The sequence below is a fragment of the Strix uralensis genome, chromosome 5 (assembly GCF_047716275.1).
Source record: "Strix uralensis isolate ZFMK-TIS-50842 chromosome 5, bStrUra1, whole genome shotgun sequence".
In the NCBI taxonomy this organism is placed as follows: Eukaryota; Metazoa; Chordata; class Aves; order Strigiformes; family Strigidae; genus Strix; species Strix uralensis.
Window position 1 is genome coordinate 813,509 of NC_133976.1, and position 22,281 is coordinate 835,789.

The following is a 22,281-nucleotide window of genomic DNA, read 5'->3' on the forward strand; positions in this document are numbered from 1 at the left end:
GGGCTGTCACAGCCCTCGGTGCCCGGCTCAGCACCGGCTCCATCCCCCTGAGCACCCTCCACTGCCGGCTCTGGCCATGAGCCCCCCCTCCCTGGGCTGGGGGGCTCCAACAGCCCCTTTGAAGGTACGAGAGGGGTGAGCACGGCCCCGCCGACACCCCCTCGGGGTTTGGCTCTGCACTGGGGCTGGTGCTTGGGCGCTCTCAGCCCCACAAATCGACAAGGCCTGAGCAAACATAACTGGTTGTAGCTTGGTGGTGGAGGAGGAGCTGGGGCCTGGCAGGGGCAGAATCAGCCCCAGCGATGGCACCTTCATCTTCATCACCACAGCCGTGGCCAGGAACCTTCCCCTGAGGCAGGGAGGAGGCACGAGCTGCCAGTTTCTGTTACTTACCCACCAGCAGCAAAGCCCAGGAGCACCTCGACCCTGATACCTTTATTTGTAAGCACCCTCTCCCCGGCCCCACGGAGGAATCGCTCCCTGGCAGAAAGCGTTAACACTGAAATGAGCCCAAACGCAGCAGAACCAGCCGTCACCTTCCCTGGGAGAGGCACAGCTGGTGGCTCCGGGGGTGGCCAAATCATCTGTGTGCCACCAGCCGCCTTCCACGGCCCCCAAAAACTTGTGAGCTGCTGCGCGGTCTGTGGTGCAGAGCAGGGGCCTCCTACTGCCCCGGAGCTCCTGGCCCAGCTCTGGTGCAGTTTTTGCAGTGAGAGGCTGCGGGGCCGGAGGGGGCTTCCCCCCACCAAGGGCTGAGTCCAGAGGGATCCTGCAGGGAACTACCGGGGATGTGCGAAACCCACCGAGGCCCCGGGGAACCCGGAGGCAGCGGGACAAGGTGGCAGCTTAAGGAATGGGGCCCAGGGAGTCGTCGTAGAAAGCCTTGAGGCCCCGGTGGCGCTGCTGCGGGGAGGGTCTCTTGCCCACCACCTCCCGACGGAAGTTTTGCCTCAGCCAACCGTAGACCAAACTGTGCAGGAAGCCCTGGAGGGAGACGGTCAGGGCCTGAGAGAGAGAGAGAGCGAGAGAGAGAGAGAGAGAGAGAGAGAGAGCGGGCAGCAGCCAGCGCTGCCTTTACCTGCCCCTGGGCTGCCCTGCGCAGTCAGCGTGACCCAGGGATGCAGGAGGTGGCTCTTCCTCTTGGTGTGCTCAACTGAAACAAGGTGAGGAGCTGGGGAGAGCTGAGGAGCAAAACACCAAACTCCAAACCAGGGGGAAGAGCCCCGGCAGGACCAGGGCTGCCACCAACAGCCCAGGGCCTTTGTCCCGCATTGTCCCGGGTGGCACCAGCCTGGGCTGGCAGCACCCACAGAGCTCACCCTGCTCGGGGAGGCGCCGGGGGGCTGCTGTGCTCCTGCTCCCCTTGCCAGCTCCTGCTCCCCTCGCCTGGCTGCGGCACGGCTGCAGCAGAGCCCTGGCAGCCCCCCACCCCGTCACCACTCACACGTCTGATGGGGACAAATGTCCCTGCTCTGGAGCCCAGGAAACGGGTTTTTACTTACTGTAGTGACATAGAGGGCAAAGACTGAGGCAGGCTTGATGCTGGTGAAGGAGAGGAGGGTGAGGAGGAAGGCTGCGGATGGAAGACAAAAGGACACTCAGAATCCCAGAATCATCTGGGTTGGAAAAGCCCTTGAAGCTCCTCCAGCCCAACCATGAACCTCACCCTGACCGTTCCCAACTCCACCAGATCCCTCAGCGCTGGCTCAACCCGACTCTTCAACCCCTCCAGGGATGGGGACTCCCCCCCTGCCCTGGGCAGCCCATTCCAACGCCCAACAACCCCTTCTGCAAAGAAATCCTTCCTAAGAGCCAGTCTGACCCTGCCCTGGCGCAGCTTGAGGCCATTCCCTCTTGGCCTGCCGCTGGTTCCTTGGCTCAAGAGACTCATCCCCCCTCTCTGCACCCTCCTTTCAGGCAGTTGCAGAGGGCCAGGAGGTCTCCCCTCAGCCTCCTCTTCTCCACACTAAACCCCCCCAGTTCCCTCAGACGCTCCCCATCACACCTGTGCTCCAGACCCTGCACCAGCTCCGTTGCCCTTCTCTGGACACGCTCGAGTCATTCAATGGCCTTTTTGGAGGGAGGGGCCCAAAACTGGACCCAGGAATCAAGGTGCAGCCTCACCAGTGCTGAGTCCAGGGGTAAGATCCCTTCCCTGTCCCTGCTGGCCACTCCTTGCTCTCCCTCTCTTTTAAAATGCTTCATCCGGAGTTTCCCTCCCCAGGTGGTAAACGCCCTTCCCGTGTCCCAGCCTGTTTCCTGTGGCACAGGGATCTACGCAGGACACACATGTATGTGTGCAACGAGACCCTTCCCAACGCGCTGCCCAGGGACCTCGGGGAGGTTTCTGCAAGGCTGAAAGTGTAAACGGCCCCCAAAGGGATGAGCAGATCCATCAGCACGATGCAGCTCAGGAAACGCCGCTGGAAAAACCTCCCGTTGTAAGGGCAGGGCGGGATAAACCAGATGCTGGTCAACTTGACGGTGGCGACTGGGGCCTCTTGTTCTGGCTCTGCCCAGCCACGGGGCCCTACAAACACCCCCAGGCTCGGCACTGAATTTATCTGAGCCTCTTGGCTCGGACCTGGGGGCCGGCTCCTGCCTGCGGGAGCTGCGGGGTGTCCCCACGCTGACTTGCCTGGCGCCCAGCAGAGCAGGAAAACCAGCTGGAAATAGTGGGAGACTCTGCTGACACTGCGGATGCTCCTGCCCGCGAAGCCGTCCCGCTCCGGGGTCAGCAAGGGCGCCGCCGCCTTCCTCCGGCACCAGAGCTTCACCCTGCGGTACAGGAGCTGGGCGGCGGGGACAAGCCTCAGCCGGGCTGCGGCCGGGCCCCGCGCTCACCCCGTCGTGCGGCCCCGCGCCCCGGCCTCACCGTGCAGGCACTGAGCACCAGCAGCAGGTACAAGAAGAAGATGATTTTCCCTTCCAGGCCCATGTCCTTCCTACCTATGTACTGGGAGGCAACGGGAAATCAGTGGGGGCCACAGCCCTGCCCAGAGCTGCTCCCTTGGCAGGGGCTGAGCTGTGCCATGGGCCCCCCCCCGTGTGGAAGCAGCCAAGCACTGGCTTGGAAAGAAGCCAACCCTAAACCTAACCCCGTCCTCCCAGCAGCGTCTGCCCACAAACCGCGGACCCGCTGCCCTCCCAGTGCCCTTTGCTGGCTGGGGGAAAGGGAACAGGGGGGGCGGGATGGGCAGCGGCAGTGCTCACCTCGTAGCAGATATCTTGGGCACGGCGGATGAGGAGCAGGCAGCTGCAAGGACAGAGGGTGCTGGCGGCGCTCCCCAAACCCCCACCCCAAACCCTTCACCACTCAGAGGCAGCCGCAGGGGCTGCAGCACACCCAAGCCCATCGGGAAGGGTGAGGGGAGGGAGGGGTCCCCACCGCGGTGCCCCTCGGGGTTGGGGTGTACCTGGAGCAGTAGAGGCTGTAGGTCTCGTGGGAGCGGTTGCCTCTCCCCGGCTCGACAGGCTCGAGGGGTCTCGGCGCGATGTCGGTGCGGGAGGTGCCGCGGGCAATCAGCTGCCCCAGGAGCGTGAGTGCTGGCACCAGCCTGGCGGGGAGAGAGGAGAGCGAGGGGAAAGGCGTCTGTCCCAGCCGCAGCGCGGGCGTCGTGCCCCAGCCCTGCTCGGGGTGCAGAGGGGGCTGGCACCTACCAGGCCAGGACGTAGGGCAGCCCCCGCCACGCGCTCTCCAGGCACCGGCTCCTCTCCTGCGTGGAGGAAACCTCCGGTGAGCCGGGGCCGGGGGTTGGGCAGCAGCTCCAGGGCCCAGCCCTGCTCCGCTGGGACACAGGGGAAGCCACCAACGCCCCAGGGAAAGGGCTGTAGAAGAATTTTAAACATATCCTCTGCTATATGGAGTGTAGAAGAATTTTCAATATATCCTCTGGTATATTTGAAATAGATTTTAAGGCCTGAAAAGTGTCCTTAGCCTGCTGCTTGGGTAGTCCCAGCCCAAGGCTGGTTTAAAACCCCGTCAAGCTGATCCTATAGAGACAGTTTTAACAAAGGAGGATTAATTGACTAAACGCGGGTGTTTTGCCGCATCAAGAGAATTTAGTATCTAGAAACCGCCCGCTCTACTGAAGGTTTTAGCAGAACATCCTGAAGTCTTTCTCAGAGTTGTGGGAGATGAAAACTAGTGGAAGGAAGATGAAGAAGATGATGACCCGAAAGATGACCCTGAAACTGAAACAAGGATTGGAACCAGAAGAGAATTTGACTGAGACAGGGGATTGTAGTGAATTTTAATCAATGAGAATCAAGAACTAAAAGGTTGAGTGGAAACTTGCAAAGACTTTGGACCTAGGTAATAGATTTAGAAATAATGTATAAACTGTGTGAGGCCTTCGGGCATTTGCCGCTCCCCGAGGTGCTGGCCCAGCTCTGAGTTGTTACTAAAGCAAACCTAGAGAGCCCCACAGCCTGGTGAAATTCTTTAACAAGGGGGTGCCCTCGGATCCTCCCGCCTTGCGGCTCCCCAGCTGCTCACGGGGCCGGGAAGCTGTGTGTGCCCGGCTGCACCACGGCGGGGGCCACCGACCTGCAGAGCTGCCACGTGCCAGGCTCCCCGGCCGCGGACGGCGCGGTACGCTTCGTACGCGTAGACAACGACCATCAGGAACGAGACAGCGTAGAAAGTCTGGGAGAGGAGACGGAGAGGGGGCTCCTGCTGTGCCTGGCGCCCCAAAAGCACCTTCCCCCCACACCCCTCATCGTGCTCCACACCCCGACATCCCGCCCCCAGCAGAGCTGGGCCCGGAGCGGCCACGCAGCAAGGGAGCAGCTCCCTGAGACACGCAGCAGCGTCTGGGCGCAGGGACAGGGACCGGGTGACCTCTCTGGGTGGCAACTTTCTCAGGGCAAACAGCACTGACCAGCTGGGTCCATCCACCTGTGCTGAGCTCGGGGTGCTGCCCCTGTGCCCTGTTGCCAGGCCTGAGACCACGGTGATGGTCGCCCCAGGCCCTACATGTGCAACGTGGGGGCACGGCTGGCCCCGTGGTGCTGAGCCCTTCCGAGGGAGAGGGACGGGCTCTTCCAACACGCCAGCGGCAACCAGAACCCTGCGGCGCTTGTGCGGCGCTTTTGGGGAGCACAGCACCCCCCCAGCAGCCTCGCAGGCACAGAAAGGGGCAGGACAAAGCATTTGCATTCTCAGACTCAGAGGGACCTCAGGAAATCAAGGGGTTTGGTAATTTTTTGATCATTTTGAAATCAAGGGGTTCCTGATAAGCCAGCAAATGTCCCCCCGGGGCCAAGTGATGCCCAGCGCTGCGCGTGGCTGAGGCAAAGGCCAGTGGGATGGGGCAGGAGGGACACAGCACTGCCCGCCGCAGGGGCCGTGCAGCAGGCAGGGCAGAGAGCAGCCAGCTCCCGGTGCCGCCGGCCGTGCCAGCTGGTTGCCTACCGTGGCCAGCATCAGTCCATAGGGGCAAGCGGCGTACGCAGGGATGAAGAGCGGGGCTGGCAGCAACTGGATGGTGGCTGTGCTCAGCAGCGCGGCGGCGGCCAGGAAATCTGCCAGGGCCAGGAGGAAGAGGGGGCGAAGCTGTAGGATGGGACACGGCGTTACAGAATCCCAGAATCATCTCGGTTAGAAAAAACCTTGAAGCTCCTCCAGCCCAACCATGAACCTCACCCTGACCGTTCCCAACTCCACCAGATCCCTCAGCGCTGGCTCAACCCGACTCTTCAACCCCTCCAGGGATGGGGACTCCCCCCCTGCCCTGGGCAGCCCATTCCAACGCCCAACAACCCCTTCTGCAAAGAAATCCTTCCTAAGAGCCAGTCTGACCCTGCCCTGGCGCAGCTTGAGGCCATTCCCTCTTGGCCTGCCGCTGGTTCCTTGGCTCAAGAGACTCATCCCCCCTCTCTGCACCCTCCTTTCAGGGAGTTGCAGAGGGCCATGAGGTCTCCCCTCAGCCTCCTCTTCTCCACACTAAACCCCCCAGTTACCCCAGTTAGCTCTGGCCGGCAGCATCCCGCATCTCCGCCCCCTGCCTGTCCCACTCAGCTGTAAGCCCAGCCTGGCCCAGCTCTGCCTCAGACTTAGCCGAGGCCAAAACCTGTCCCTCTGGCCCTGGGAGCTGGCAGCACTCACCTGGACGTGGCAGCATCGCCTCTGCCGGGAGGTGACAGCGAGGACCGAGCCGCTGCCCAGGAGGCTGGAAGAGACGGGGCTGGCGGTTACTGTCCCGCCGCAGCGGAGCTCTCGCTGCCCCAGCACCGGGGCTTCTGCCGGACCCATCCCAGATCTGGTGCTCGGCCTCCCCCAAGATGGGAAGGGGGTGGGTTTGGGGGTCCCCAAAGGCAACGGGATGGTGCGAGGCCACATCCCCACGCCCAAAGTTTGGGGACCAAGCGGGGTGCAGGCAGGAGAAGAGGCCGCGTTCACGCAGGGCTCCAGCTGCTGCCTCCCCCCAGCCCTGCGGGGCCCAGCCCCGGCCGCCGGCAGCACCCACCTCAGCAGCGAGGCTGTCAGGTAGATCCACGTCAGCACCAAGACCTGAGGGAAGGAGATGGAGGAGCTCAGGCGGGGCTCAGGCATCCCACGGTGCGGGGGGACGCGGAGCCACAGGCACGGCCGGACCCGCTCCGTCGGGCGGCAGCAGGCGTCCGGTGCTCACGTGTTACCACTGAGCGGGCAGAGCTGAGGCCAAAAATTTTTTTTTTTTTTTCCCCCCCGAGAGGCTGTGCCAGGGAGCCGTTTGCTGGTGGTGGGCAGAGGCCAGTTCCTCGCCAGCCCTGGCACAGCGGCGGCAGCACGATGGGGGGGTTTCCCTGGCACATTCTCCCCAGTTTGCCTCACCCCAGCACCCACCTTTCCCTTGCCTGGGGCTAGGGAGCGTCGAGAAGCCGCGTCCCGCTGCCGAGAGCGGTTCCCAGCCAGCGCCACGCGGGGCTGCCGCTGAGGAGCCGAACGAGTCCCATGCAGCGAGCGGGGCAGGAGCAGCCGCCCTGGGAAATGCTGCCTGGGGCCCAGCGACCCGCAGCCTGCGAAGCCCCGGGCCACCAAGACCCCCTCGCTGGCTGCAGGGAAGCTCACCCGTGTCCCCTGACCACCCTCCACAGCGGCATTGCGCCCCGTCTCCGGCGTGAAGGAACCCCCTGAGCAGGCTCTGCAGCTTTCCCAGCTCTCCACAGAGTTTTTCCCTGCACGCACACGCCTTTACCTGGTTATCCGAGAGAGCCGACGGGCGTTCCTCCTCGCTCGCCATGGCTGGGCAACCAGGAGCAAAAAGCTTTCCTGGCAATTCTGTGCCACGGGGCCGGTGGCCGGCAGCAGCAGAGAGCTGCACACCCCGTCTGCGGGGCCGTGGCTCTGCTGGCGCAGCCGGAGGAACCTGCCCGGCCGGGGCAGCGGGAGCTTCCCCGTGGGCTGCGACGTGCCAGGCCCGCGAGCGGGGAGGGGATGAATCCCTCGTGCCTGCGGAGCGCAGCGGCCTCCCTCGTGCACCAGCGTGGGCGCAGCTCGGGGATACGGAGGCGAGCGAGGCCCCTTCTCCATCCCCTGCACCTCCCAGCAAACAGCACGTGCAGGCAGGGACGGGCAGCCCCGCACCCACTGCTGCAGGGGAAAGGGAGGCACGGGAGATGGGGCAGAGGAAGCCAGCGTGAGGCGAGCCCCGCAGCGGGGGGTTCTGTCCCGCTGCAGGGAGGGTAACCATGACCCCCACAACGCAGCGGGCTCAGGTGTGGTGCAAAGGAGCCGGCCACGTTGGGCAGGAGCTGGCCCCAATGTGTGAAACGCTGGTAAAAACAGCCCCAGTGGAGGGAAGAAGGGGGGGCTGGTGTGGTACAAGCCAGGCTCCCTGGGGAGCGGGGTGAGCTCGTCGCCCCCAGCGCCGCATCCCTGCACCCCGGGAAGCTCAGCAAACCCCCCGCCTCGAGGGAGAGGGACGGGTTCTTTCAACATGCCAGTGGCAACCAGAACCCTGCGGTGTTTGCACGGCACTTTTGGGGGGCACAGCACCCCCCCAGCAGCCTCGCAGGCACAGAAAGGGGCAGGAACGCAGCATTTGCCTTCCCCAGATGCACAGGGATCTTGGGAAATCAAGGGGTTTGGTAATTCTTTGATCATTTTGAAATATAATGATAAGCCAGCAAATGTCCCCCTGGGGCCAAGCGATGCCCAGCGCCATCCAGGCCCAGCCAAGACCCGCCAGGTCTCAACAAGAACCATCCCACTGTAAAATATTTTTCCCTCGAGCGTGCAGACAAGGAACACCAAACCCCAGAAAATCCAACCTGCTCTCTGCTACGTTTTCTTTACGCTCGAACACGGCCTCTCTGCCCAGCACAGGCTGTCACCCAGCGCTGTCCCCAGGGCCAAGGGGGAAGGTTCTGTCCCGCTGTGTCGCATGTCCACCTCCAGAGATGCTCGTGTCTCCTGATGATCTAAACAGTGAGGACAGGTCAAACTCACAAGGCAAAAAACAAAAAAAAAGTGGAGTTTTGCAAGCCCAGGGAGCAACAAGCCCGCAGCCAGGTCCGGCAGCCCAAGCCTTGCTGGCTGCGGCTGCGCGTCAAGGGAGGCCGGGGGCGAAGCGCTGCGTGAGCGCACGCTGGCAGCCAGCCCATGTGCAGCTTCCCCCCCAAACCACAGGGCAGCAACCAGCAGAGTTCTGCTTCAAACTGGGGTGGGGTTTTTTTTAGCTTTATTTCAGAAGGTGTTGGCTGAAGGAAGAGGGATGTGGGGGAAGGCTGGAGGAGTAGGGAGAGGGGCCACGGGGGACAGAGGAAGGAATTGTGCTGGCAGAGCTGCACAAGGCCGACGGCAACGCAGAGGACCTCGCTTTGGCAGCTCCTCGGGATGTTCCCCCCAGCTCCCCACTGCCTCCTCCATAGCTGCTCCTTTTCTCCTCTATCAGCCAAGAAAACGCTCCTTAAACCCTGCTGCTCCTCGAGGGGACGTACGGTCCCAGCTGGGCCCACTCTGTTCCCTCCTCAGCACCGCTGCTGCCAGCTCCCAGCCTCTCCCCAGCCCGTCTCTCCCCAGCCTGGCTGGGAGTTATTCCTGCCCGGGACCACAGGAGGAACCCAGACCTGCACTGGCTGGGGAAGAGACACCTCCCAGCGCTCCAAATCCCAGAACCATCTCGGTTGGAAAAGCCCTTGGAGATCCTCCAGCCCAACCATGAACCTCACCCTGACCGTTCCCAACTCCACCAGATCCCTCAGCGCTGGGTCAACCCGACTCTTCAACCCCTCCAGGGATGGGGACTCCCCCCCTGCCCTGGGCAGCCCATTCCAACGCCCAACAACCCCTTCTGCAAAGAAATCCTTCCGAAGAGCCAGTCTGACCCTGCCCTGGCGCAGCTTGAGGCCATTCCCTCTTGGCCTGCCGCTGGTTCCTTGGCTCAAGAGACTCATCCCCCCTCTCTGCACCCTCCTTTCAGGCAGTTGGAGAGGGCCAGGAGGTCTCCCCTCAGCCTCCTCTTCTCCACACTAAACCCCGTCAGTTCCCTCAGCCGCTCCCCATCACACCTGTGCTCCAGACCCTGCACCAGCTCCGTTGCCCTTCTCTGGACACGCTCGAGTCATTCAATGGCCTTTTTGGAGTCAGGGGCCCAAATACGGGGACACCAGCATCAGTCCTGCTCCTCCTGAAAACCGCCACCAACCCCAGCACTGCTCGGAGCTCCTCTAGGTTACTCCATTCTCCATCATCGCCCTTGGGCGCGGTGGGGACGGCTCCTGCCGCTGCTGGGTAAGATTTTGAGCGATCCCCGTAGTTTCAGAGGCACCACTTGATTCAGCTCTTCCAAACCGGGACCAGAGACTGGGCTCTTCTTAGCAGATCCCTTGGCTGAGCCACCACTTGTATTGTTTAATGGTTGGACTAGATGATCTTCAAGGTCTTTTCCAAGATGATTCTGTGAAAGCTGAGGAACTCTGGAAAAAACTCTCCACTTTCTGATGGAGCAGCACGGGGATCCCACATGGACCAATTGCTGCCACTCTCAGCCTCTGCCCATGCCAGCATGACGAACTGCTCCCTGCTCGGCTTTGTCAGCACCTCCCAAGACCTCCAGCAGGCCCAAGTTCTGCCTGGGGCAAGTCTTCCCTGAGGATTTTTTGAGGAGTAATTGGCACCAAGGCTCACGTTAGCTGGAGCACTGCCCATACCTTCAGCAAGGTGGGATTTGCAGAGCAAACTCCAGCTCCCAGCACTCGAGCAGCAGAAGCACCAACAGCCTGCGAGGTGGGGAAGGTGTGGGCTCAGCCCCTGCGGCCTCTCAGAGCCCACTTCCTCGGCAAGAAAAACCACACGAGCCGCCGCGCTGGGCTCATCGCGTGCACCTGGGTAAAAAAGCAGCAGCTGCTGCAACCACACAAGGACTCTGCACGCGAGAGCGAGCGGCATGTCCCCTGCGCCGAGCAGCAACGGCCTGGCTAAGCAGAGAGCTAATCCAACCCGGCTGCTCAGCCGGCTCCGGGACTCGTGGGAGGCCTGAGCATTGTTAAAACAAGACTTAATGCCAGTGTTTACACTTTCCCCATGCTCTGGGACGGGGAAGTTGTGCTTTAGTAGCCAAGCTTTAATTAAAAACAAAGCAGGTGCGTGAAAACAACAAACGCAGAGCGAGGTTTTGCCTACGCAGATGAGAAAGCTCTAGAAGCGTCCGTGAAAGCACAGCTGGGAGTAGCCAGTTCCCAGGGCTGCAGGCAACTACCCGACAGCTCTGGAAGCAAAACATCCCTCCCTGGTGTGGAGAGAGCAGCGACCATTTAAATATCAGCACAAAAACTTCCTGATGGCGCTTTTCCAAGAGATCCGGCCAGCACAGCTCTTCCAGCCTCGCAGAGATGCTGCTTCCCATTTCAGGGAACTTAATGCCAACAGGCAGCACCGCACACACAAAAGTTGGGTTTTTTGTTGGTGGTTTTTTTTTTTTTTCCTGACCCTGCATACCCTTTGTTACAAAAAGCATCAGCACCCTGCCCCAGACCTCAGGAGCAGTTCGCTTGCAGGAGACAACGTTTTGGACTGAGAAACCCACCCTGCTGACCCTACAGCCCCTGTGCGAGCTGCCCCGAGACACAGCATTGCCCCCCTGGCCACGTGGACCAGCCAGGACCCAGCCTTGGCCACTGAGCCCTCTCATGCCACTTGCTGCTTTCCTTTGTGCCACTTTTCAGGGTCAGGCCCAGTCCCAGGGGGGTCAGGCCCCATCCCAGGGGGGCCAGGCCCTTCAGCGCTGGTGTGACCACAGCAGGAGGGATGCTGCACCCTAGGGTGGCCATCCCTGGGGACTGGGCGACCAGTGGGTGCCCTCTAGTGGCCCCAAGAGTCAGGGGACAGGCTGGGGAGATCCCTGGGGATTCCTCATCTCAGCCATCAAGCTAGCAGCGGGCAGATGGAAGGCAGTGGGGTAAAGTCAGATCTCCCGCAGGCAGGAGCAGGCAGCTCCCCCAGCACGCCGCAGCTCCCCGAAGCCCTGACCCTTCTCGCACAGCCCACAAATATTCAACACTCTGCTTTTACCCTTGCAACCGGTTGTAAAACGTTCGTATTCCAGCCATCTTCCCGCCGAGCCAGGGCTTTTGGCTCAGTCGTTCAGGGTCTAAGTACTCAGGAGCCCAACTGCAAACCGCAGGAATGCCAGCAGGGAGCTTACACCAAAGCCAGAGGGGTTTCAAAACGGTTTTTTGGCTTCCTTCTTACCATTCTCACCAATTTGTGAGGAAGTTACGCAAGAAATTCAAGGTCTACACAGCAACCGGCCGGGCTTTTCCCTGCATGGTGTTTAGGGCAAGTGCAGGGCTCACACTGGCCCCAGAGCTGTTTTCTGCTTCTAGCGCAACAGGAGCAAAGCCTGGCTTCCAAAAAACAACACTGCAGGTCAAAACTTCACCGCAGCCCCCAAATGCTCAGCAGATGAGTGCTGAAGGGTCGGCGTGCCTGTTTCAGCCTCTCCTCTGTCTGCTTTCTGCGACACCCCGGCTCCCATCTCAAACCAGGTCAGATATCTGCTCTAAAAGAACTCCTGCTGCTGGGGGACCACTGCTTGCACCACTGCAGCTGCAAGTGTTCAAATTTAAATATTTGGGGTATCTTTTCTCCTTCCTGAGAAACAGCAATAACCGCAGAATCCCTGGTCAGTAAGGGAGCGCCCCGTGATGCTGTGCTATGAGGAGCTGCTCTACCCACTGGTATAAATTTGGCTCTAGGTAAAAAAAAAAAAAGCCACCTTATTAGAAATCTCTCAAGATTTTCTGCATTTGGATGATGCTGGTAGTTAGGACTCATCCTTCTTGCAGGCTTTCAGCTCTTTGTCTTATGTTATTTTAGCACTGTGTTAAGTGCTTCTCCCCGCCCCCCCCGCCTTTAAATCTTTTGAGTCACAAGCCTGTCCGATGTTTGAAGCCATAAGTTCCACTCTAATAAAGGGCCTCACCCTATGCCTGACAGGTATTAATTGTGTTTAAAAAAAGCATCAGTATCTATCTTCAATTTTTTTTTTTTAAATCAGGTTCCATTTCAGAGCAAACCCTCACACCAGAGAGCAAGAGAGCACCGCGATCCTACAGGAAGAGTTGGCACAATTCCACTTTAAATTAGTGCTAAGAGCACTAGTTTAAGCCCAATTCTTTGCCGAAAGCCCCCTGCTCCATCGCATGGTTGGGAAGAGGTTACACCACAAGAGAAGTGCTCTTTGTTAATACCCAGAACCGTGTTACTGTGCAAAAGCAGTCAGGAATAAAAGCAGCCATCTCATCTCTTCCCAGACAGCCACCAGCTGCTGTAAGCCGACTGTTTTGTAATAGTTTGCTTTTCTTCTGGGCTGAAATGCAGAATAGTCAAAATGGCAGTTAGAGTCTGTTGGCGACCAAGAGAATCCGGCAGCGTCAAAAATCTATAAACGATGTTTTTGAGGTATTCCAGGTTGGCTCCCTCTCTGCTCTTATCCCTGAAGTTCTTCTCGATTTCGCTTCGAAGCGCAGACACCTCTTCCCGGTGCTTCTCCTCCTCAACCAAGATTTTCTCCTGGAGCTGGTGAACTTGCATTTCCAGCTTGTGCTTCTGCTTCCGCAGCGCTACAATCTCCACTTCCTTGCGAGCCAGCTGCTCCGCGTACAAGAAGAAGGTGGGCTCGCTGGTGGCGGAGAGGTGAAGAGCCTGGGGGAGAATCTCTGAGGAATCGTTACCTGGCGAGTCATTGCTGGTAACGTCAGGGTAGTTTTTGGATCCTTGAAGCCCGTAAGGCAGCGTGACCGATCTCAGCTGCTCCAGCTCTTGGTCCTTTTCCGCCAGCACCGCCAGCGCTCGGTCCCGCTGCTTGTGCATCTCCTCCTCCAGCTTCAGTGCCCGTTCCCTGTAGTCCAGCTGGCACCGCTCCAACTCCTGCCTATGAACTTGCTGCAACTGGGACATCTCTTGCTTCTTGGCTTCCAGGTCTTGCTGGTGCTGCTTCTCCATCTCATCAGAGGACAGTTGAAGCACAACATATTTCTCTTTCAGGTCCGCCAGCTGCTCCTGAGCTTCCTCCAGTTCTTTAGCCAGATTGCCATCTTTGGCCGACTTGTTCTTGAGAACCACTTGCGCCCTCATCTTGTACCTTTCAAACTCTTCCTTCAGCTGCTTCAGCTCCTGCTGGTAGTACAAGGCAGTGGCCTTCTCACCATCGCCAGCCTCAGAGCCCTTGGGCAGCTCCAGCTCACACAGCTTCTCGATGTCCAGCGCGGGCTGACTCTTCTTCGCTGCTGCCTGCAGAAGCTTTTTCAGCTTCTCCATTTTATCTTTTAGAACGTTGACATCAAGATTGTCTTCTTCTACGTGAACATCAACGGGGGAGCGGCTGGAGGCGGCGATGGCCAGGGTTTTGTTCTCCAGGTCCAACTGTACGATGCGGTCCTTGAGCTTCTGGATGACCACTTGGTCTTTCTGCTTGGCTTTTTCGTACGTGCCGAGTAGCTCCGACACCTCGGAGACTTGGCCCTCCAAGGCGGCCACTCGCCGCTCCTCCATCTGGGCGTGCTGGCGGAGCTGCTCCTCGGCCTGGGCGGTCTGAGAGCAGAGAGACACGGCAGGGTTAGGTCAGCTCAACGCTCTGGGCAGGTCTGCTGTTTACACGGGGGCTTAACTCTGCTCTGTTGAACTCCAGACCAAGCGCGGGGCCGTCCCTTCCCCTAGAAGCCCATACGAGCCACCATGCTGACTTGCTTTTTTTGGATATTTGTTTCTTTGGGGCTAAAATAAACCAAAAGCATTTTTGCCTTTGTTCCCTGCTCTGCAGAACTCCTGTTACCAGCATTATCTGCAGTGCTGTAGGTGTGCGGGGGGGTGGGAAGCAGCGAACTCACGTCACAATCTGCTACAGGATCTTTTTAAAATGTGCGTGTGCTCTAAAGCTTTCACACATTGAACTGCAATTTACTTAAATCCCGTGCTTTGTTGTGCTGGTATTAATATTATTCAGTGGTTTCTGAGTAGCTACAGCAAACACCTGGTGTTCACTGTTTTCACAGCTATTGAGATCTGACTGACTAATAAATATTCTGGGCAACTTGACAATCACCATCGTGAAAGAAAACACAGCTGAGTCGGGTCACCTTCACCTCTGCCAGGGAGAAGCTGTTAAGAGACCACTTCAGAAAAAAAAAAAATGCAACCTGCATTAAACCAGCCTGATGCTTCAGATGAGAAAGAAAAGAACTTGTCCCAGAGTGTAGGGTGATGAGGACGATTCCATTCCAGCGTGTTTCCAGTTGCAAATTCAGTTACTGGTGCCAACTCAAGCACTTTGCCCCACCACCCGCAGAGTTACACAGGTTCCTCTTTCCCACCACATCCCTCTTTCTAGCTCTTTGCTCTCCCCCCCAGAGCCTTTCTCCTGTACTTACTTTTCTTCTTTCCCCAGAGCACGCCAAGTTTCACTGAAGAAGGTGTTTTCATGAGCTCCTGTAATCGTACCCCGCAGCGCACTTATGTGCTTTACAGAGTCAAGACCACACTCCTTGCTGCAGCGGGGCAGAGGAAAGCTCCCAGGCTTGGCCACTGTCACACCAGTACCATGTTCAGAACCAAAGGACACTGGGGAGGACAGTCACCGTGTAATCGCCTCAAAGGTTGCTCCCAAATCCAATGGTCACCACCCCCTGATTAACAACTTAATCGCTGTATCACAAACAGCTTTGATTTTCCTCCAGGACTGTCACCCCATCAATCAAAGCCATGATGCTCTCATCTATTTCCAACCTCCTGGACTCTGCGGGACTGGGAAAGGGAATTTGTGCTCCTCCAGTCTCAAACCCTGCCCTGGTCGCTGATATATTCCCCAGAGTGAGCTGCTCCGGGGCCCAGACAAGGAATTACCTTCTTCATCTCTTGCAACAGCTGCACGTGGAAGTGATTCTTCAGGCTGGCCATCTCCTCCTGCAGACCCTGTAGCCGGGGATCTGGCTTGTTGTTCTCCTCCTGGACAGCCTGCAGCTCTCTTTTCAGGTCTTCCACCTCCTGGCTCAGCTGCCTGATCTGCAGCTCGTACCCCTCGGCGCGGTCGGCCATGCACGCCCTCCCGGCCAGCGCCTCCCTGGTCTCCTCCAGCTTCAGCTCTGCGTCCTGGCGCAAAGTCCTCTCGCTCTGCAGCAGCTTCTGGAGCTCTCGCAGCATAACAGCATGGTCACTCTGCTCCTGTGCTCGGTCGTGCTGCTGCGTGATCAGACGGGCTTTGGTCTCAGCCAGCTGTTCCTGGACAGACTTCAGCTCCGTCTCCAACTTCTCGGTCTCATCCTCAGCTTTCTTAACAGCATCATCCAGGTCCTGCTTCATCTTCTTCTTGTCTGCTTGGTACGAGGCTTCCATGCGGGACTTCTCCTGCGTGACTGTTGACAGAGCGCTGGTCAAGGTGGCCAGCTGAGTCTTCAGCTGGAGCACTCTCTTATCAGCCTCGCTCACAGCAGACGACGCATCCCCGCTGCTAGTGCTGATGCCGCTCTCTGACCCGCTCGTCTCTTCCGATTTAAGAGAGGAAGCGGCAGCCGCAGGCTTATCATCCTCAGGTCCTGCCTCGCCCTTGGCACTGGCCAGGCTGGTGGCAGTGTCTGCGCTGGTAGCTGTCCCCACGCTATCTTCACTGTGAACCGAGCTCCTGTCATCAGCAGAATCGGCGAAGGAAGAGCTGGAGCTAGCCGCAGACACGGGCTGGGCACCGCTCAAGCCAACATCTGCCTCATGAGACACGGACAATACTTTCAAGCTGGCTTCCAAGGCTTCCTTCTCTTTGAGCAGGCTCTTGTAGGCTCTGACGACATCCTTCAGCCGAACCTGGTACTGAAGGAGCTGCTTCTTCTGCGATTCAATAGTCTCTAGAAGGTCTTTTTTACTCGGGCCACCTCCAAAGTTCATGCCAAACTTCTCCATGATTCACGGAATCTGGAGGAGGAAAACAAGCAGCAAAGACATATTTATGATCAGCAAGAACAGGCAGTTAAGTGGGGCCACCACCCTGAACCACCCCCCACAGGACACCAGACGCTGAATGACTGCAACGCTCAGGCACCACGCACTGAACCCCAACAAGTGCCCGCGTGCCCCAGGGGCTGCAGGGCTCAGCACACAAGTCTTGCTCCGAGGGGAAATGTGCTCACACATGTCCTGTTCCGAGGGCAAGAGTACTCCTGCTACAACCCGGACACCTCAGCTTCTCAGTCAGAGCCAGAGAAAACCACTTTAACACCTCGTACAGCGATACCTGCCACTGCAGCCGCTCCCGCTCAGGTCAGTCAGGGGGGGTTTACAGCTATAAATGGCTCAGTTTTTGCTTTTCAAGAGAAGCAGCCCCGTGGCAGCACAGCTGTCTGCTATGACAGTAATCCAACCGCTGCCAGCTCTGGGTGGGGAGCCCCAGCTCTCCGGCTGAAGGCTGGGGGAGGGTTTCCACTGCACAAGACCCGGCACGGAGGGGTGGGGTGTCAGCACCAGGGCCCGGAGAAGCCACGGGAGGGGAGTATGGGCGGGTGGGACAGGGACATGGTGGGGTTCGCGGGGGGCACAAGCTGCGGGGAAGCGGCTGCGGGCAGCCGCTGAGGCAAAGGGGCCGCAGGGCTGGAGCAGAGGGGCTGTGGAGGGCGGGAGAGACTGTGGGGCCGCGGTGGGGGGGCAGACGGGCCTGACGGGCTTTCGGGCAGTGGCGGAGGGGCCGGTGGGGCAGGGGAGGCCGCGGGGCCGTGGCGGAAGAGGGGCTGGGCGCAGCGAGGCCCGTGGAGGGGGAATCACGGGCGGTTGTAGAGCCGCGGGGGTCCCGGGGACGGGAAAGAAACGGGGGAAATCTCCCGGGCAACCCCCCGCGCCACCTCAGGCCTTACCTCCGGGCCGGCAGCGCCGCGCACGCGCAGAGCGTTACGTCACTTCCGCCGGACGTCGGCGCGTACTGCGCGTGCGCCCAAGGGGTGTGGCCAATGGGACGGGGCTCCCGCCGGTGGGGGCGGGGTCAGGCCGCAAGGGGCGGGGCTTCACGGCGGGGCGGGGCGGGGGATACAAAGTCGTGGGGGCGGGGATTTGCCGTGAGGGGCGTGGCCTGATAGCGCGGGGGGCGGGGCGGCGGCCGCGGGGGCGGAGAGGGGGCGGGGTCAGGTGCGCGGGGGCGGGGCCCGGTGCGCGGGGGCGGGGCTTGCGGCGCGGCGGAGCGCGGAGGCAGCGGGGAGGCAGCGCGGCCGTCCCGTCCCGTCCCGTCCCGTCCCGCCGCCGCCATGGGCCTCACGGTCTCCGCCATCTTCTCCCGCATCTTCGGCAAGAAGCAGATGCGGATCCTGATGGGTGAGCGCGGGGGCGGTGGAGCAGGGCCGGGCGGGGGATGGGGATGGGGGCACGTACCGGTACCGGCGCCGGTGACACCGCCCCTTCGTTGCAGTGGGGCTGGACGCCGCCGGCAAGACCACCATCCTCTACAAGCTGAAGCTGGGGGAGATCGTCACCACCATCCCCACCATCGGTGAGTGCCCTGGCACCGGGCTGGGCCCCCATCGAGCACTGGGCAGAGCCCCCGTCGCGAGCTCCAGCTACCGGGCAGGACCCCCCAGCCTTCCTCTGACAGCCGGCACCGGGCAGAGCCCCCGTCGAGCACCGGTTACCGGGCAGGGCCCCCACTGAGCACCGGGTACCAGGCCGGGCCCCCATCAAGCACCGGGTACCGGGCAGAGACCCCACTGAGCACCGGGTACCGGACAGGGCCCCCCACCCTGCCTCTGGCAGCCGGCACCGGGCAGGGCCCCCCCGCCACATCCCACAGGCCGTGCAACTCACCCGGGTACCGGTTTTCCGTGGGTCCCCCGGGCCGAGCCCCGGTGCTGACCACCAAGCCCCGTTACCCCGTGGCTGTCTGGGTGCTGGGGCACGGCCGCGGGTGGGGTTCGCACCCCAAAATGCCCCTTGTGGTCCCCGGCACGGGCACGGGTGCAGAGCACCCCCCTGACCAGTGCGAACCCCAGTGTGCGGCCCCGGTGTGCTGCCCTCCGCCTGCCCTGCGGTGATGAATACGGACCCGGGGCCGTTCCACGGAACTGGGGCCGTTACACCGGCGTGGGCCAGCTCCGGCCCGGAGAGTGCAAAGGTGCCTCCACGGGCAGGAGGTTGCCCGGAGCGTGTGGGTCCAGGCCACCCGAGCTGGGCGGGCAGGGCACTGTCCTGCCAGATCCTGGTGTGAAGCCTTCAGTGGGGTGCTCAGCACTGTAAGGCCATTGAATGACTCGAGCGTGTCCAGAGAAGGGCAACGGAGCTGGTGCAGGGTCTGGAGCACAGGTGTGATGGGGAGCGGCTGAGGGAACTGGGGGGGTTTAGTGTGGAGAAGAGGAGGCTGAGGGGAGACCTCCTGGCCCTCTGCAACTCCCTGAAAGGAGGGTGCAGAGAGGGAGGATGAGTCTCTTGAGCCAAGGAACCAGCGGCAGGCCAAGAGGGAATGGCCTCAAGCTGCGCCAGGGCAGGGTCAGACTGGCTCTTCGGAAGGATTTCTTTGCAGAAGGGGTTGTTGGGCGTTGGAATGGGCTGCCCAGGGCAGGGGGGGAGTCCCCATCCCTGGAGGGGTTGAAGAGTCGGGTTGACCCAGCGCTGAGGGATCTGGTGGAGTTGGGAACGGTCAGGGTGAGGTTCATGGTTGGGCTGGAGGAGCTTCAAGGGCTTTTCCAACCCAGATGATTCTGGGATTTCCCATAGTGTCTCCCACAAGCTGGTGGAGCTGGGTTGGGAATGGGCCAAGCTGCTGGGTGGGGGAGGCTGGTCACCTGCGGTGTAACCGCGCTGGCCAGGGCTACTGAACATCTTCACTAGTGACCCGGGTGATGGGCAGAGAGCACCCTGGGCAAGCTTATGGCTGGTCCCAAGCTGGGAGGAGTTGGTTGTACACTGGAGCATCGTGCTGCTGTCCAGGAGGATGGAGAAATGGGCAGAGGGACCTCCTGGAGTTCAGCCAAGTCCTGCCCTTGGAGAGCAGCAGCCCCAGGCCCTGGAACCTTCTTTGGGGAGAAGATCCCGGTAGTCCCAGTGGGGAGGAACCCGAGCGAGCACTGGGCACATGCCCTCGTGGCTTGGGCCAGCAGACCCTGAGCGGTGCTGAGCAGAGCAGAGAGTGGGTCAGGAGAGGAGCTCCTGCCCTCTGCTGAGACACCTCAGAGTGCTGGGTCTGGCGCTGGGCTCCCCAGTGCAGGACAGACTGGGACACACTGGAGTAAGTCCAGCGCAGGGCCATGGTGATGGCGAAGGGAGCGGAGTGTCTCTTGTATGAGGACAGGCTGGGGGTGCTCATCCCGGAGGAGAGATGGCTTGGAGGGGGGCTCATCCCTGGGTGTAAAACCCAGTGAAGAAGGTGGAGCCAGGCTCTCCTCAACTGCACCCAGTGCACACCGGCCCCCCATGCCCCTCCTGTCCCCCCACTCCCCGCAGGGTTCAACGTGGAGACGGTGGAGTACAAGAATATTTGCTTCACCGTCTGGGACGTGGGCGGCCAGGACAAAATCCGACCCCTCTGGAGGCACTACTTCCAAAACACGCAGGTATGCGGGCCCAGACAGGGCAGGGGTTAACTTCAGCAGGGCCTGATCCTGCCTGAAGTGGGCGGGTGAATGGAGGCAGGGAACGTGTCCCAGTCCCCAGTGCGGTGGCCCTGCTGGGAGCACTGGGACGGCGAGCGGGTGTTTGCCCCATCGCCCCGTCAGAGCAGGGAGTGAGGCTGAGGGGTCTGGGCAGGAGCCAGCGAGGGGGCAGCGCCGTCCCCGGGGGCTTGGGGGGGGGGGCTCGTGTGGGCAGCGGGGCCGCTCTCCCGCCTTGTTTGGGGGTGCCTGGAGCCTGCCTGCGATGTCCCCCACCTTCCTCCGCGCAAGCTGCCCGCTTCTCCTGCAGGGTCTCATCTTCGTGGTGGACAGCAACGACCGCGAGCGGGTGCAGGAGTCTGCCGACGAGCTGCAGAAGATGGTGAGGGATGGCCAGGGGGTGGGGTCGGTCTGGCAGGGAGGTGGGTGCCCCCCAGCCTTCCTCCCAAGATGAGACCCGGCCCTGCTCTGCCCACGATGCGGTGCCAGGGGTGTCACAGGCTTGGGCACCCAACGTGGCTCCTCTGCCAGGCCCAGGCGGGGCCTGCAGAGATCAGGAGCGATTGCAAGGGGCAAATATGGCTGAAAAAACGCGGTTCTAGGTTCTCCTTAGTCAGGGCTTTGCTAGTCGAGCGCCCAGGGCACACAGCGAGTGGGGGGCAGCGTCCAGAACGACGTCCGAAAGCCAGCCTGCGAACTGGGGGTTGTCACCCCTTGGTGTGGCTGCCGGGGGGGGCAGAGCATCCTTGGGGAAGGAGGCTGCTGCGGAGCGGAGCGCGTCGCAGCCGGAAAGCGGGGAGAAGGGGCGGGCAGGCACTCGCTGCCCGCTTGCCGTTGTTCGGAGAGCGTCGGGCCTGCTCTTTCGTGCTGCCACCATGCCCCCCGTCCCTAGAGCCCCTCGCTCCTGTGTCCCCTCTGTGAAGTGGCACCCATGGGTGCTCCTGGAAGAACATCCCGGTGCCACCGAGACCTCCATGATGGTGCCGGGAGGGCAGCTGGGAAGCGAGTGGAGGAGCTGGAGAGTCCTCACAGGTCTCGCTTGCTGGGGCGCCGGCGCTGCGGGGGCTCAGCACCCACCTCTCCCCCCCGCAGCTGCAGGAGGACGAGCTGCGGGACGCCGTGTTGCTGGTGTTTGCCAACAAGCAGGACATGCCCAACGCCATGGCGGTGAGCGAGCTGACCGACAAGCTGGGCCTGCAGACGCTGCGCAGCAGGACCGTGAGTGCCAACCCCGGCCTGACGCGAGGGGCCCATGGGGCCGCTCCCGGGGGTGCACCAGGCTGGTGATCTGCACCCCAAAGCCCTTTTCTCTCTGTTTTGCAGTGGTACGTGCAGGCGACGTGTGCGACCCAGGGCACGGGGCTCTACGATGGGCTGGACTGGCTATCACACGAGCTCTCCAAGCGCTAGCTGGGCCAGCGGCACAGGGGCCGGATGAGCCGGGGACGTCTCTTCCAACTGCTGTTTTGTTTGGTTTTCTTTGTTTTATTTGGGGGGGGAGGGGGGTGTTTTTCCTTTCTCCCCAGCGTGGCCTTGTCTCTGTGTGTTTATCTGGTAGGACTTGAACCTCAAGGACTCTTCGGGCAGCTCCACGTCGCTGTGTCCTGCCTTGGTCCCCGCAGTGCTGCGTGCTGGCCGCCCTCCCCACCTGCATGTGCCGTCTGCGAGAGCTTGCCCGGACCTGCTGGGGTGGCACGTCCCCCCCCACATGTCCCCGCTCCTCTCCCGGAGCCGGCGCCGGGGGGCTGAGCAGGGCTGGGAGGCAGCCGTGCCACTGCGGGACAAGAAGGATCCTCCTTTTTATCCTTCGATAAACTTGATTGCTCTCTTTCTCTCGGGGAGGGGGGGCGTATGGCTGCGGAACGTGCTGTTGTATATCGAATAATTAAACACCACCACTTTGTACCCGGCGCCCGGCGCGGTTCTGCCTGGCTGCGGGTGCCACCGTAGAGCCCCGCTCCCTGACGAGCATCTCCCATGAGCATCTTGGGGCGCGGGGATTTGGGCCTGAATAAAACATTGGGGCTCAGAGGAGACGGGCTGAGGCTCTGCGATAACATTCACAAGCTCATTTCCTTCTCCCCGGGTGCCAGGAGGGGCTCTGACCCATTTTACAGCCCCCCCGGGGTGCTGTCGGGATGGGTGCTGCCTTCCCACCGTGGTGGCTGCGGGTCCCAGGGGGCTGGGGGAAAGCCCTGCGGGGTCGGCTCAGACCGCGTGCTGCAGGAGCTTTAATTGGGTTGTAAT

General features: G+C 61.0%; 3 protein-coding genes across 8 annotated transcripts; 1 reads left to right on the top strand and 2 right to left on the bottom strand.

The window, feature by feature from the left end:
• Positions 1 to 415: 415 nt before the first annotated feature.
• On the bottom strand, positions 416 to 12,329 carry LOC141943888 (uncharacterized). Of its 4 annotated transcripts, XM_074869594.1 has the most exons (13): positions 9,496 to 12,329; positions 8,257 to 8,406; positions 6,471 to 6,514; positions 6,110 to 6,173; positions 5,417 to 5,526; positions 4,550 to 4,648; positions 3,661 to 3,716; positions 3,417 to 3,557; positions 3,214 to 3,256; positions 2,876 to 2,956; positions 2,639 to 2,778; positions 1,503 to 1,573; positions 416 to 1,005 (listed from the first exon to the last, which is right to left on the bottom strand). In XM_074869594.1, the coding sequence occupies exons 4-13, from the start codon at positions 6,123 to 6,125 to the stop codon at positions 665 to 667; spliced, it is 1,098 nt and encodes a 365-aa protein (XP_074725695.1). In that variant the 5' UTR covers positions 6,126 to 6,173; positions 6,471 to 6,514; positions 8,257 to 8,406; positions 9,496 to 12,329; the 3' UTR covers positions 416 to 664. The 4 variants fall into 4 exon arrangements, with proteins under 4 accessions (XP_074725695.1, XP_074725692.1, XP_074725694.1 ...); XM_074869593.1 differs by having other exon boundaries at positions 705 to 1,005; positions 2,639 to 2,792; positions 3,417 to 3,828; positions 5,417 to 5,557; XM_074869591.1 differs by lacking the exon at positions 2,876 to 2,956 and having other exon boundaries at positions 3,417 to 3,828; positions 5,417 to 5,557.
• A 128-nt stretch (positions 12,330 to 12,457) lies between these two features.
• On the bottom strand, positions 12,458 to 17,369 carry GCC1 (GRIP and coiled-coil domain containing 1). Of its 3 annotated transcripts, none has more exons than XM_074869588.1 (3): positions 17,320 to 17,369; positions 15,329 to 16,387; positions 12,458 to 14,020 (listed from the first exon to the last, which is right to left on the bottom strand). In XM_074869588.1, the coding sequence occupies exons 2-3, from the start codon at positions 16,373 to 16,375 to the stop codon at positions 12,728 to 12,730; spliced, it is 2,340 nt and encodes a 779-aa protein (XP_074725689.1). In that variant the 5' UTR covers positions 16,376 to 16,387; positions 17,320 to 17,369; the 3' UTR covers positions 12,458 to 12,727. The 3 variants fall into 3 exon arrangements, with proteins under 3 accessions (XP_074725689.1, XP_074725690.1, XP_074725691.1); XM_074869589.1 differs by lacking the exon at positions 17,320 to 17,369 and adding an exon at positions 16,707 to 16,974; XM_074869590.1 differs by lacking the exon at positions 17,320 to 17,369 and adding an exon at positions 16,603 to 16,700.
• A 239-nt stretch (positions 17,370 to 17,608) lies between these two features.
• Positions 17,609 to 22,068, top strand: ARF5 (ARF GTPase 5). Its single transcript, XM_074869596.1, has 6 exons — positions 17,609 to 17,770; positions 17,865 to 17,945; positions 19,889 to 19,998; positions 20,345 to 20,416; positions 21,127 to 21,252; positions 21,358 to 22,068. The coding sequence occupies exons 1-6, from the start codon at positions 17,704 to 17,706 to the stop codon at positions 21,442 to 21,444; spliced, it is 543 nt and encodes a 180-aa protein (XP_074725697.1). The 5' UTR covers positions 17,609 to 17,703; the 3' UTR covers positions 21,445 to 22,068.
• The last annotated feature ends 213 nt before the right edge of the window (positions 22,069 to 22,281 follow it).

Excerpts from the sequence above, each read along its gene's own strand:
- LOC141943888 (XM_074869591.1), bottom strand. Across the intron at positions 2,779-3,213 it reads CCCAAGATATCTGCTACGAG|GGTGAAGCTCTGGTGCCGGA; the intron begins GTGAGCACTGCC and ends CCTGTACCGCAG. Across the intron at positions 1,006-1,502 it reads TTGCCCTCTATGTCACTACA|GCCCTGACCGTCTCCCTCCA; the intron begins GTAAGTAAAAAC and ends TCTCTCTCTCAG.
- GCC1 (XM_074869588.1), bottom strand. The coding sequence starts at position 16,375 with ATGGAGAAGTTTGGCATGAACTTTGGAGGTGGCCCGAGTAAAAAAGAC. Across the intron at positions 14,021-15,328 it reads TGTTGCAAGAGATGAAGAAG|ACCGCCCAGGCCGAGGAGCA; the intron begins GTAATTCCTTGT and ends CTCTGCTCTCAG.
- ARF5 (XM_074869596.1), top strand. The coding sequence starts at position 17,704 with ATGGGCCTCACGGTCTCCGCCATCTTCTCCCGCATCTTCGGCAAGAAG. Across the intron at positions 17,946-19,888 it reads CACCACCATCCCCACCATCG|GGTTCAACGTGGAGACGGTG; the intron begins GTGAGTGCCCTG and ends CACTCCCCGCAG. Across the intron at positions 19,999-20,344 it reads ACTACTTCCAAAACACGCAG|GGTCTCATCTTCGTGGTGGA; the intron begins GTATGCGGGCCC and ends CTTCTCCTGCAG.